This window comes from Falco peregrinus, chromosome 8, assembly GCF_023634155.1.
Source record: "Falco peregrinus isolate bFalPer1 chromosome 8, bFalPer1.pri, whole genome shotgun sequence".
Lineage (NCBI taxonomy): Eukaryota > Metazoa > Chordata > Aves > Falconiformes > Falconidae > Falco > Falco peregrinus.
Window position 1 is genome coordinate 11,057,072 of NC_073728.1, and position 13,346 is coordinate 11,070,417.

Here is a 13,346-nt window from a genome sequence, read left to right on the forward strand (position 1 = left end):
CCTGCCGCTGCCCTTAAGGGATTTGTGTACAGTGATAAGATCCCTCTCAGCCTTCTCTTCTCCAGGCTGAACAGGCCCGGCTCCCTCAGCCTTTCCTCACCAGGGAGATGCCCCACTCCCCCCACCATCTCTGTAGCCTCCGCCGGCCCCTCTGCAGCAGTTCCCTGTCTCTCCCGAACCGGGGAGCCCAGCACCGGGCACAGCGCTCCAGATGAGCCTCACCAGGGCAGGGCAGGGCAGAGGGGGAGATCACCTCCCTCGCCTGCTGGCCTCGCTCCTCCTCATGCCCCTCAGGGTGCCATCGGCCTTCTTGGCCACAGGGCACACTGCTGGCTCACGGGCACCTCGCTGTGCACCAGCACGCCCAGGTCCTTCTCTGCAGAGCTGCCCTCCAGCAGGTCAGCCCCAGCCTGGGCTGGTGCCTGGCGTTGTTCCTCCCCAGGTTCAGGACCTTACACTTGTCTCTGTTGAACTCCGTTAGGTTCCTCTCTGCCTAACTTTCTAGCCTGTCCAGGTCTTGCTGGATGGCACTGCTGAATCGGCCACTCCTCCCAGTTCTGTATCATCAGCAAACTTGCTGAAGGTACGCTCAGTGCCTTCATCCAGGTCACTGATGACTAAGTTGAACAGGACTGGACCCGGTACTGACTCTGGGGAACACGAGGCTCCTTCAGAAGCACAACTACAGGCAACTAGAGAATCAGCAGCCAGAAAAGGAAAGGTCCTGTGAGCTTAGCTGTCACTGGGGTTGAGTGGTTGTGCAGGGCACGTTTCCATTACCACGATATTGGACATGAAGGCTGTTGCAAGCTTCTAGGGCAGAGGGGTGGCTTTTAATCAAAGGCATTGAGTGTATCGCCGTATTGTTCAGATGAAATTGAACAATGGATAGATAGATAGACAGACAGATTATGCTGTCTAGCACAGCCATCTCTTCTCCTGTGGAGGAATGAGTGCGTCTTACATAGGATGTAGAGAGCAATAATAATAGCGCTGTCTGATGAAATTGTTCCTCATTCCTCTAAAATTGTTCATCCTTTTTTAATTTTTTTTTTAATTGTCCTAGTCATTATACATAGCAGAGAGGTGTTTAAGTTATAAAGCACTTCAATAAGTAGCCGTATTTCATATGTCTGACACCAGTTCTGGCTGCTTATCCGGGCCTTTTTTACAGGCACTGTTTCAAACTTGGTGAAGCATAAAACCTCTCTAAAGACAAGATGGACCCTCCTCTTCAGCAGTTGCTGGACTTTGAAGAAATGAGTGGAAGCTACGTTTCTAATCTTTCTCTCTTTCTGTCTGTCCTGCAGGTGGTCGATGCCACAAGTCCTGCACAGGCCGATGCTGGGGACCCACAGAGAATCACTGCCAGACCTGTAAGTATGCAAGACTCAGGGAAAAAAAAAGAAAAAAAAAAAAAGAAAGGAAGCAAAAAGGACTGGAAACAGGGATCCTACTTATTTATTTATTTATTGTGAAAGGATAGTATAAATTCTGGTTTCAGCATAATTCTAAAATATATGAATTTTTTTCTGTATGTTTTTACCGAGATGATCCACTTTTTTTTCTACCCATGTGAATTTATGTTTTTCTTTCCTCTCTTGTGCTTTCATAAAATGCTTAAGCTAACTTGAATTTTCTTTTCAATTCTTGGTGGCAACAAGGAGCATGGCTCCTGAGAATATTGATAGTTATTTTGGAATACACCAAAGTGAATACTGCAGGAACAGAAAAAACTACAAGTCACATTTGGAGATCTTTAATGATGGCCTGATGCTGCATAGTTCCTAATGCCAAAATACTCTGTTAATTTCAGTGGGAGCCTGGGAATATTAGTTATCTTGCAGAATTGTTCTCATTGTGACATCAGAATATGTTTGAGTTGTACTGAAAGAGAGTATAATAGGTTTTTTGTGAAGGAAGTAGTAAGTGAAGGGTCCTTCACAATGTCTGTCTGTCCTCTTGAATTAGAGAGCATTAAAATTAATAAAAAAGAACTATATTTTTGAGTGTTTCTTCTTTGTGTGCTTTCAGCTTCTTCAGATGAGCACTAGAGCTAGAAGTGCAGTCACAATATTAGCAAATATAAAAAAAGAGAAAACTGAGAGCTGTCTTTCCCTACAAGTTCCCCTCCTTACAAGAATAGAGCTATCCTTTACATATCCCTTCTTTGAAATTTAGGAAGGTGGAAACTGGTTGCATTTACTGGAGTCACTCTTCCTAGGAAATGAAATGGTTGCTGATATCTCCCCCAGAGAGCACTGCTCTAGCTTGTGCTTGTATCCTTGGCTGAGTTGTAGCTAGGAGGAAGGGATTGTGACAAATTAACTGCTATCAAGTGAGCACACCAACCAACTCTCAACCGATGATAGGCCAATGTCATCTGCCTTTTTTGCTAGAAATATTAGGAACGCTATAACTATGCCTCTTTTTTTTTTTTTTTTTACTGCTTGGAGCAAGAGATAAGAGGAAATTAGAAATGGCAGAAGCTTGACACGAACGTTTTATGAGTGAGTACAAGCAGGAAGTGCAAGCTGACCTCGTGTCTGTGGCAAAGCAAGGGGCACAGGCAATGGATCTGTGTGCCTGCAGAGGCTCTGCCACCCTGCCAGGCGCTGCTTTTCGTTCAGGACTATCAGCTGATGTTACTGGCAAAGCTGATGACAGTTACAGCTCTGCTGAAGTTCATGTTCATGTATTACTGTTTCATATTGAGCTTTATCTGTGGGTATGATTAAAAAAGCTGTAAGACAGGTTGTAGGAATAACAAGTGTAAGGAACCAGGTACTGTGATGCAAAACAGCTCCTTCTTTGTCCGAATTGAGCTAGTATGTCTCCTTCCTTTGCTGGCAGCCTTTATGAAAGCCCCAAAGAAGTCAGTGCTCAGAAAGCCTCCTTACATTAAGGTTATGTGCTGAAGTAGATAATGGAAAGGGCCTTAAACCCTAGCTGATCAAATAATCTTAAATAATGGCTAGAATTAATTAACACTGATTCTTTCTCTGTCCTAATGAGAGGCCTGTTTGTCTATTAAAACTAGTAACTCTGTAAGAACCAGGGTAATTCTGGATGAATTTGAACTTGAGTAGGCTTATTCAGGCCTTATGTGGTTAGTTTTTCCAAGAATACTGTAAAAACTTGGCAGTTCTGTAAGGATGATATGATCCTGGCTTGGGCCTCGGCTCCAGCCTTATATAAAGTTGGGAAGTCCAACTGGACTCTGTGTGGCTGCAGAAGTTCATGTGGCAGGATCAGCTCCCATGGTCTCAACCTCTACAAAACACTGCTCTCAGATAAGTGAGCTGATCTGGTGGATTAATGTAGTAATACCAGAGAGAGAAAAACTTATCTGCACTGTTGTGAAGTCAGAAGCTTAGCAGAGCTGCATGGTGAGTTTGCTCCAAGAGTGACAGCTATCTCTTTCTTCACAGTGACTGCTCTCTCAAATCCAGAGAGCGGGCACAGGCTAAGGTGCCACTGCGGATTTAAAATAATAAACCGTGAAAAGACATGTGCCATCTAAGTTCTAGGGAAATACACAGATTGCACGTTTCTAATTGAAATAGCTACTCTATGGCCTTTTACCATCAAGCACACTCTGCAGCCTCTGATTGTCAGGGATAGGAGTTAATTTTATATCATATGCGTCCTCTTTGCCTCCCTGACCTTGCTGCCACCTTGGCTAAACAGCAGGATTTAAGGAAAAGACTGACTGTTAGGCTGGCAATGGGCATTTCTTCATTGCACTTTCTCAAAATGTGTTTTTTTGCAAACTGTTTGAAGCAAAGAATAAGAACATGAGTAGGGACTCAAAACATAAAAATGCAAGTGGTGCTATGCTTTTGCTACCTTCATTTCTGACTTTAAAAAACATGCCTGGCTTTCAAGCTTATAAATGTTATTCTTAGATACAAGCCGGAGACAGGATGAATGGTATCAGAAACAGCGTATACCTTAACCTAGTCACCTTGGGGATGCATGTCTTTCAAACACTTGTAGGAAAACACTTCAGCAGTACTGCATCCTAGTGTCAAACTATTTTGTTCCTAGAAACAACTCAGAGATGCACCTGAATATTTAATAATTTCATTTTTTTTATTGAGTCACTGATACAAAATACTCTAATGAGTCCCCCTCCCAAGATAAGATTTAAATTATTTTCCTGGGAAAGGATAAAAAATGAAAGATCTTAATCCACATCTTTCATTTCAAATTACATATGGAAAAAAATCAAAATCCTTTTGTTTTTTGCATGAATATCATCTATCTAGCTTCTTATGTTGCCTTCCAGCAATGTCTTTCTATACTTCTAACTCCATCTGATACACCACCTGCAATCTAACTCTGTCCTAATGTCTCTCTAAATGTGACGAGAAAATGTACATATTTAAGAAGACAATTAATAGGGAATTTAAAATAAGCTGTTCTGTCAGGAGGTAGAGAAGGTGTAATTTCAGGGTTCTGTTTTATGCAGTTAACAACCCATTTTTCTTTTATAGTTAAAATATTAGTAAATATTAATATTGAACATTTGAAAGCTAGACGGTATTCTTTGTTTCAGTGTCAGGAAAGGCTAATGTGGAAATAGTTTAAAAAAGAATATTTTTCAAAGAGCATTGGGCACTCACTAAACAGAATGTAAACCACTTTAAAAAAAACACACAGGAACAAATGCTTTTAGGTGTTACTAATCAAATTTGAAAATCTATAGTTGAGTTGTTACTGGTTTTGCTGTTGATGTCTTGTTAAGAGTTTGGGTGCTGGGTTTAGGTTTTTTTTATTTTTCATATGAAAAGAAATTGAATAAATTATTTTATTGAAATGGCAGATTATTCACTTTTTCCTGGAGGAATGTAACTGAAACAAAAGAGAAAAATCTAAGTTAAAATATAGGCCCAACTAAGGGAATGCAAAAAGGCAAATACCCTTTAAATCAACCCCAAAACATAAATAGTCAGCAAATGTAAAACGCCTCATGACTCTGTATGCGTACAGAAGTTCAGCCTGAGCATAATTGTATTTATAAAGCCTTTGTGCAGCTGATGTTGCTGAGAAAAAGAAGGTGCCAATACAGTAAGTACCCAATTAGAGCTGAAAAAGGCAAGTGGGAGCCTGGTGGAGGAGACAGGGAGCTGAACCAGCAACTCAGATCAATCAGGATAACCCAGCATTTTTGCTTGGAGCCAGCATCTTTAATTAAAATCCTTGTATTTCTCTAATAATTTTGCATGTTCGTAAGACTTCTTCATTGATTTCAGTTACTTCCCATTTTTTCCATTGTGACATAACTCCCAACATAATTAATGAATAAGTGAAACAATAAGAGAGACTAATTAATTGCACACATGTATGAAGTGCCCATTACACCCTGTTTCCAACACAGTTTATGGCTATATCGCAGTGAAATACTAGTAGAGGTTGACAGTCACTGTTCCACATTCCCCCAGAAACCCATCCCGACACATGGCATGCTTTCTCAAGATATTGGTGTTTGCCACTCTCCTTTGCTGTCCTGAACCTGAGTGTGATAGTTCTTTGCAGCTGAATCCTCAGATCTCTTGGGATCCCACAAACTGTCAGCAGGCATCAGGGTGGGTAGTTGTCCTGACCCTCAAGAATGTGGTTTGAAACTTGTGGCCTCAGCTGCAATTAGTGAAGGTTATCCTTACAGTTATGCTGGGTGAAGAAATGAGTATCTGGCACCTAAAATGCCTCTGGGGTCCCAGCCCAGAACTCCTGGATCTCATGTGTGTGTCTGGAAGTGTGTGATGTGGGGGGTCCTGATCACCCCTGTCTATCAGCTCCCCTGTGAACAGACTCCACACTAGGTAGCAGGAGGAAGAGGTTGTTGCTCCACTCTTCTCTCAGCTTGCAGCAGAGTTCCTCTCATTTGATGCTGCCTGTTTGTAGCTGCTGCCAAGTTCCCTGCCATCTGTCCCCACTCTCTTCTAAGCAACTTCTTGAGCCACATGTCCCCTCTAGGAGCCACCCACCAACATTCATTAGCCTGAACATACAGTTTGATATTTTGGGTGATATTTACCTTTACATTTCCCTCTTTTAGACAGGTCCTGAGTCACAGCTATAAAATCACTTTATGGTATTTGGGGGGAAGTTTTGGGAGAAAAGGCTTACTGTCTTTTTAAACCATTGCAGATGTGTGCATTTTCTGTAGGGTTACCACATGATAATGATTGCAGAAAGCTGAACTGTTGAGTTAACGTTGATTGGAATGTGAGCAATCAGATTGTTTCAGGACTTCATACAAGACATATTGTTGTGTTTGTTTTGGTTTGGGGAAAACCCTTCATTGGAAACTGTCTTGAATATGAGTCCTTAAAAATATTCAGAGCCCACTAAGCTTTTTTCTGTCTCCGTACAGGGTGCCACTGAAGATATCTGACAGGTCCTCCTCAGAGCTGGACCCTCAATAGCAGTTATAATGCAAATACAGCATGCAATGAACCAGAAGATAAATACAGTATGTCATGGCCTTTTCCTAGAATGAAATGTTGGCATTTCTGTTGGCATTGTTTGCTTTCCCAGCAAAATAAACAATTAGGGAAGAACAGCAGCAAACCCTTCCTAATAGTAACTTTTGCAAACCACTTTATAACTTCCTAGTCTTCAGGAAAACTCAAAATGCTCCCTATCCTGAACAGCATGGCAGAGGCCTTCATTAAGCTGGTGCCTAATCGTAAGCAGAGTATACGTTTTGAAGGTGTTCTGTTTAAGTATTGTGCTGAAAAGGGGGCCATATCCCCCCAGGGCAGCCTTGCTGCAGGGGATGTTCTTGGTTTTTTTGGAAGAGGAAACATGCTCTGGAATAAATTGTAGTCATTTCTTAAAAAGGTAGGGTTTTTTTTTTTTTTAAAAAAAAAAAAAACAAAAACTACAACACCTGTAACTTTATACGTTGCAAAAGCCTTACTGTGGGGCTCTAGAGGAGGGTGAAGAATTCGGATGATTTTGTGCTAGCCTAATAGTGCAAAAACTGCTGAAAAGCAGTCAGTAAATTGCTTAAATCCATTGGTGGTGTTGGAGCTTGCTCTCCACCACTGTTAAAATTATGCAGCCTAGGGCTCACTATAAATAATAGCTTGTGAGGTGAGAAGAAGATCGTGCCTCTTTTAAACGTGCCAGGGGTGGTCAGTGTGGTTTATGGGTGCGGACACCAGGCATGGCGGACGCAGGCCTCCCCTCCCCTTGAGGCAGAGGATTCGCCTCCTCAGGGCCTGGTTTTGGGGGGCAGTGGTGGAGGGCTCCCAATACCTCTTGCGGCTGTTGGAACAGGCCATGCTGCCAGGCCTCGGCCTCTTTGCCCTTTTAAAAGTCTGCCAGGTGATAGTAGACATCTTGGCCCACTCTCTACAGCAGCTGGCATTGAGGTAAATAAATTATAATTTATTTAATTACCTGGCTCCTGCTAATTGTCTGCACAGAGGTGCTTTACACCAAAACTTCCTAAGTTTAAAGAAAGCATTAACTTGCTGTGGAACAACAGTGAAAAATGCTTTTTAACAGCATCCTGCCAGTGAATATATATATTTTTTTTTTTAAAGAAAAAGGAAATATGCTACTGGTGCACTGCAATTTTTTAGGATGTGACAGGTGGGGTGGTCATGGTGAGGGGAACGCAGACACTGCACCCTCTGTCTGTTGAACCTTCTGGAAGGGGGCACTGAGCATGCTCAGTGGCGGGGCAGCCATTTTAGTGCCCGCCATGCTGCTGCAGCCATTTTAGTGCCCGCCATGCTGCTGCCATGAGGAACAGTTTGGTACATGGGTGCGTGGCCTTTTGGGGTCTGTCCTTCCGCTGGCTGTGGTGACACTAGCTAGCGAGGCAGAAAGTGGTGGTGGAGGAGCAGTCATTTTAAAAAATGAGGTATGTGTGGTGAGGAATGTTTGCTGTGTAAAAAGGAGGCAGAGCATTTGGATGGTGCCCCCTTGGCTTGGGGGTTACTCCCTGTCTGAGGAGTGACACAGGTAAACAGAGAGGGTTTGGGTCACAGAATGGAAGGAAATGAATGTCATTTGCTTCTGTGCCTCTGAACTGACGGAGGGAGCCTCTGGCAAACAGGGTCCTCTATCAAGTCAGGATAAATCTGTGCTTCGGCTCCCTTTGAGGTCAAAGCAGGTGGTGTACAGTCCATTGCAAATCAAGGCACTATGGACCAGTTTCTGAACTGGCAGAAAACAGTATACAGTCACTGACTAAACGAGGTCTTCAGTCATTTTCATGACGTAAGACTGTTCCTATCAGCTAATGGTATGGTGGTGGCATACTGCAACATATGTTCTGCTTAACATATGTCACTGTTTCATATATCTGCCTTAATGGTTATCAATACTGTTACTTAAAAAAAGAAATCCTTTAAATCTGTTTCTTTAGCTCTGTTGACAGCAAATGCATTTACAGAAATTTCTCTTATTCCTTAAATTAGATTGCATAAGGCATGAAAGTGTTTTCTGTCTGGGGGTTTGCCTCTGGTATCAGCAAGATGGTATTACTCTGAAAGTGCATCACTTTATTCTGTAGATTATAAATGATGATTCTCTTTGGTTATTTACATTTTTATGTCCTAAATAAATACTCTGTATATCAAGAAGCTTTGGCATTACCTTAAGTATTTCTGGCAAGTAGTGCAGGGAATTTGGTTTAGACAATACTTATAAAGGAGTTACCAATAAATTAAATAGTAGAATTGAGCAGAAAATTGGGTGGAATTTTGTGTTCTCTGGCTTCTTGGAAAGTGTTTTCTGTAGAGAAGTAGTTAAATGCTTTTAACAAAATAAATGGTAAAGGTTAATTACAGAAGTGTAACGTCCCTGCTTTTATCAAAAGACAGCTGACAGCACAGCTTCCTGGCATTCTGTATGTGCTAGCTGGTATAGTCCTGCAGATAACATTAATTTCTTTTTCCATAAAATAAAGATAGAGGCTATAGCCAAGTGAGGGGAGGAAGGTGCTCCACTTGTTGACCATTCTTTGCACAAGGCTAAGCCCTGAGGTACAGTAGTGTGGTACCACTTAAATCACTCTGCTTTCCAGTTGGTAGAATATAGTTGTATCCCTGTGAATGGAGGCTGGATTGTGTTACTTAGAAAAGGTAAGTGGTGTTTCCAAATGTGTTCCAATCTACAAGTTGTATTCTGTTTTTTTTATCTCATTGCCTATTTGTCAAACAGATTGCCATCAAGAACAGCATTTGGCTCTGAGATTGCTGGCCTTACTCTGAATTTCACTCATTTACTCAGTGTTGCTGTTCTTCATGGTGGGAAAACTCACATGGAACTGATGAGCTCTTCTGTTATTTTGTGGGGGTTTTTTTCATAGGTTTCCATCAGCTGTTTACAAAAGCTGGTAATTTGAAAATAACATTCTATCTGAAACACCCAAATATCCAAGGATAAGAGCAAACATCTTAAAAATCCTTCCTCTGCAGTCCTTGAACAACATGTATGTTTCTGAATAGGATATTGTGAAGGATTCGAGAAGATACAAGTGGCCAGTACCATTGAAGCAATTGCCTTAAAACTTGAGGGTTTTTTTCGGTATGCTGTTTTGTTTGTTGTTTTCCTCAGTGTGCAGCTGGAGAGCTCTCTCCTTGGTTCTGATTCTGACATGACAATTTTTCCTGCCTCCTCCTAGTAACGAAGACAGTGTGTGCAGAGCAGTGTGATGGACGGTGCTATGGGCCCTACGTCAGTGACTGCTGCCACCGGGAATGCGCTGGAGGCTGTTCTGGACCTAAAGACACTGATTGCTTTGTATGTGTGAGATTTCTCATTTTTCTTGTTCCTGGCAGTCACTCTGCAAATTCTTGATGCTTTAATCTGTGAAATTCACAGTTTTGTCCCTTTTAATGTATTGCATGCACACTCCCAGATTTACACTGCAAATTTTAGCATTTAATATTTTTTTGCATTATATTAACATCACTTATCTACTTAATATTACCCATTAACAGATTTATGAGATTTGTAAATACAGATTGGGAACCATTAATATGCTAATCTCTGTGATTTTTATCTTTTGCTTTTCTAAAATTAACTTTTAGAGGTGATAGGGAATTTTAGAAGTATTTATCATTACATTTGAGCATGGCTTTTATTACTGCTGTATGTGCTTTTTATTTGAAAGTCAAGAATGCAATTTAGCTTCTCTGTGAAAGGTGTTCCCTATTACTGCCAGACCTCATTTAAATTCAGCTTTTTTACTGGGCATGCTTCTTAGTGGAGATGGAAGGAAAGTGGTTTCCAAAATACTCTACCTCAAATGCATGCTACTATGTGTCCTTGAGATGAGAAGAGAAAAAGCTAACTTTTTTCCTTAAAAATAATAGACAATCTGAACATGCAGGCATTTTGACAAATTGTCTTGTTTGTAGTCTTTTATTTATAATTGTGTAAGCAGCCTCAGAATCCAACACTGATTTTTTTTTTTTAAAAAAAAAATGTAGCTCATCACACTGGGTTCCAGAGACAAGTTTTGCTAATGTTTTCAGGGGAAGCAAACCTAGGCCTAAAGAACCATAGAACTTGAATGTGCATAGAGAGTTGGATTTTCAAAGGTACCCAAGTGATTGAAGAGACAAATATCTACAATGTTGAGTAGGCTCCTCTTAAAGTCTGTCAGATAGGATTTGGAGGAGGGATCTTATGGTATGGAAAATTGCAGGTGTGTAGGAGATGGTAGTGTAGGCAAGTGAATCATAATGAACCAGGAAAAATGAATGTTTTCCTGGCTGGACCTAAAACTTGCTCTCTGTTCAGTTAAAATTTGATAGTGGTAGGTGTTGTCCTTCAAAAACTCATTCTAAATGCTATTCTTTCATTGCTGATGAAATGCAGTGATGGTCTGACTTAACTGCTAACAGGTTTTAATAAAGCTGTTCTTTGTGGCTGGGGCTTTGCACAAGTAGGTATTCAGCACACAAGCACACAACTCACTGGAAGTTCTGTGTTGGCTTTGAACTAAGGAGATGGGGAATATAACATTTTTTCCTGTGTCAAGTACAATCTAAATAAGAAAAGGAAAGAGAAAAAAATGCAGTAGTTATTCCCGTATGACTGTTGAGGAACATCCTCAAAGATGATGTGTTGATGTGTGTCCATTTTAAAAGGTTAAGGACAAGTTATTTGCAGCATAAGTTCTGTAATACTGCATTCTGAAAGAAAATGAGTTTGACTGACTGAATTATGGCAGTTATGGAAATATGTATGCTAAAAATCAACTAGTATGTTTGTTCTGATCCAGCAGAGAAGCACCCAGGGCTTTATTCTCATTCACTTCTAGCCCAAGAGCAATGTAAAAGAAATTCAGCAGGGGTCTGGCAATTTTCAGGACTAGTCATTACTTGCTTAGAACACACTGGGTGAAAAGTGTAACCCTTTAGGCTATAGACAACTGTGCTTAGCTTTCAGCTGAGATACAGAACTTTGGTTTTTTTCTCTGTGTATCTTCCAGTGCTTTCATCACAAATTAGTGGCATTTAGCACCAAATGCTAGAAGTTTGCATATATTATCGAAGTAATTACAAATGTATACAGAGCATTATAGTCATAAATTAAAAGTTCCCAAATCTTCTAGATGAGTTTTCCTGAGAAGTGCCATCTCTCCAGAGAGTGTTGGTGTGCTTTACTTTATGAATTTGCTAAACCTTTATCAGAGGATTGTCATGTACGTCATGGAGAACCTTTAAAGTCAACAGCAGATGTAAAAAATGTGTGAGAAAACGAACTATATTAGTATTCATTAATAAGCAAAAGTACAGTTTATGAAGCATTACAAATCCTTTAGCGTATTATGGCAGCTTGCAACAGCATCTTCTTGTAAATATGGTTTTAGTATTTCTAGATAAAATTAATCCATCCTCCTCCATATGGTGCCATACAATCATTTGCATATTCAGTTCTAAAAGCAAGACAATAATCATCCAACATAACTGCAAACAAACATGCTAAAACAAAGTTCTAGAGATGTTCTTATCTTGCATTCAAAACCAAACTGGATCTAAAATTTGAAATTCATAGGAGGGCCTGGTTGAGTGCCCAGTGGCACCAGAAAAGTAATAAACCCTGTTCTTTGGACTTCCCATCCCATCCAGTTCTTAGTAAAGAAGTAACTGACTGTATTTATCTTTCTAAGGGGAAATAAACCCCAACTGGTTCTGTGAGAAATTGACTGGTTTTGTAATATGCATTTTCAAGAACCAGAAAAGACAGAATCAGCAGTTTGGCTTAGCTCATGCTTCATATAGGACAGTGCCTTCATCGTGGAAGTCCTGTTTGTCCCTTTGAGCAGCAAATTTTGTCCTTCTCCCTTGGTTACATTATTAGCCTCTCCCTTCTGAAATCTTCAGACCTGACAAGTAACCTCCCTCAGTCCTGCTGGTTCTGATCTGGGTAGAGATAAGGACTGTTAGTAAAAGCAGCAGAGCAATCTTTTTCACTCTTCTTTCAGTCCCTGCCCTGGAGGGGAGGAGACGAGACAGGACACACATGTTGGTATATTTATTGACTCTATAAAGATTCAAAAGCACCTGTATTTTTTAATCCTTCTGGAAAATAACAGAAGGATTCATCCCTAGACTAAAACTTCTAAAGCAAAACCTGCCTTCTGGAAGACAGGTTAGTGGGGAAGCAGAATCCAGTCACAGTGGTTGCTTAACTGCTAGAGGGATCCAAGCCAGGCTACAGCTTTCATATTCATAGGAAATTCGACATTTATGGTATGCTTTGTGGCTATTACTCCAACAGCATATTATAAACTGTGGTTAAAACCACAGACATGATGTGTGGTGATAAGGAATGTAAAAATCAGTGGGGGTTTTCTATGACTAATTATCAGCCTTGCATGGTCAATTATTTTCCCTGCATACCGTTACTTCCCTTATCCACACAGTTGCCTCTTCATTTGTCAGGGCCCTGTCCTCTGTCAGCTGTGGGTGGCTGAGCTTGAATGTTAAGTGATACAAAGTCCTATTTTCTTTTCTCAGTGTGTGAAGCAACTGACCTTGTTAAACTTGCCACTTAGGGAAATGACCCCCTCCTGTGCTAGCTCAAAAGAAGTTCTTACCCCTCTGCTTTCTAATTGGGAATTTCAGTTTTTAGCTGGACCATGGACTCATGCTGTAAGAAATCTAAAGGTTGGACCTTTGAAAAAGTCATTAGCATTTGTTTAGACTGACTATGATGAATAGCTGTTCACTTATGGCAGTTTTAGAATGTTCTATCAAGTTGTGAACTAGTTGATTGCTAGTCGTAACAATAGCTATGAAACAAATTACGGTTGTCATATGTTTTTGTAGGAAGTGCTGTAACAGTCAACTGTTTCAAATTAA

General features: G+C 40.8%; 1 protein-coding gene across 3 annotated transcripts in view; it reads left to right on the forward strand.

Moving 5' to 3' along the window:
• The window catches only part of ERBB4 (erb-b2 receptor tyrosine kinase 4), a 643,185-nt gene that overhangs the window by 445,022 nt on the left and 184,817 nt on the right, over positions 1-13,346 (forward strand). For all 3 annotated transcript variants that reach the window (XM_055812936.1, XM_055812934.1, XM_055812935.1), the window contains exons 5-6: positions 1,311-1,376; positions 9,653-9,771. In XM_055812936.1, coding sequence (XP_055668911.1) covers positions 1,311-1,376; positions 9,653-9,771 — 185 coding nt within the window. The remainder of the gene's footprint in view (positions 1-1,310; positions 1,377-9,652; positions 9,772-13,346) is intronic.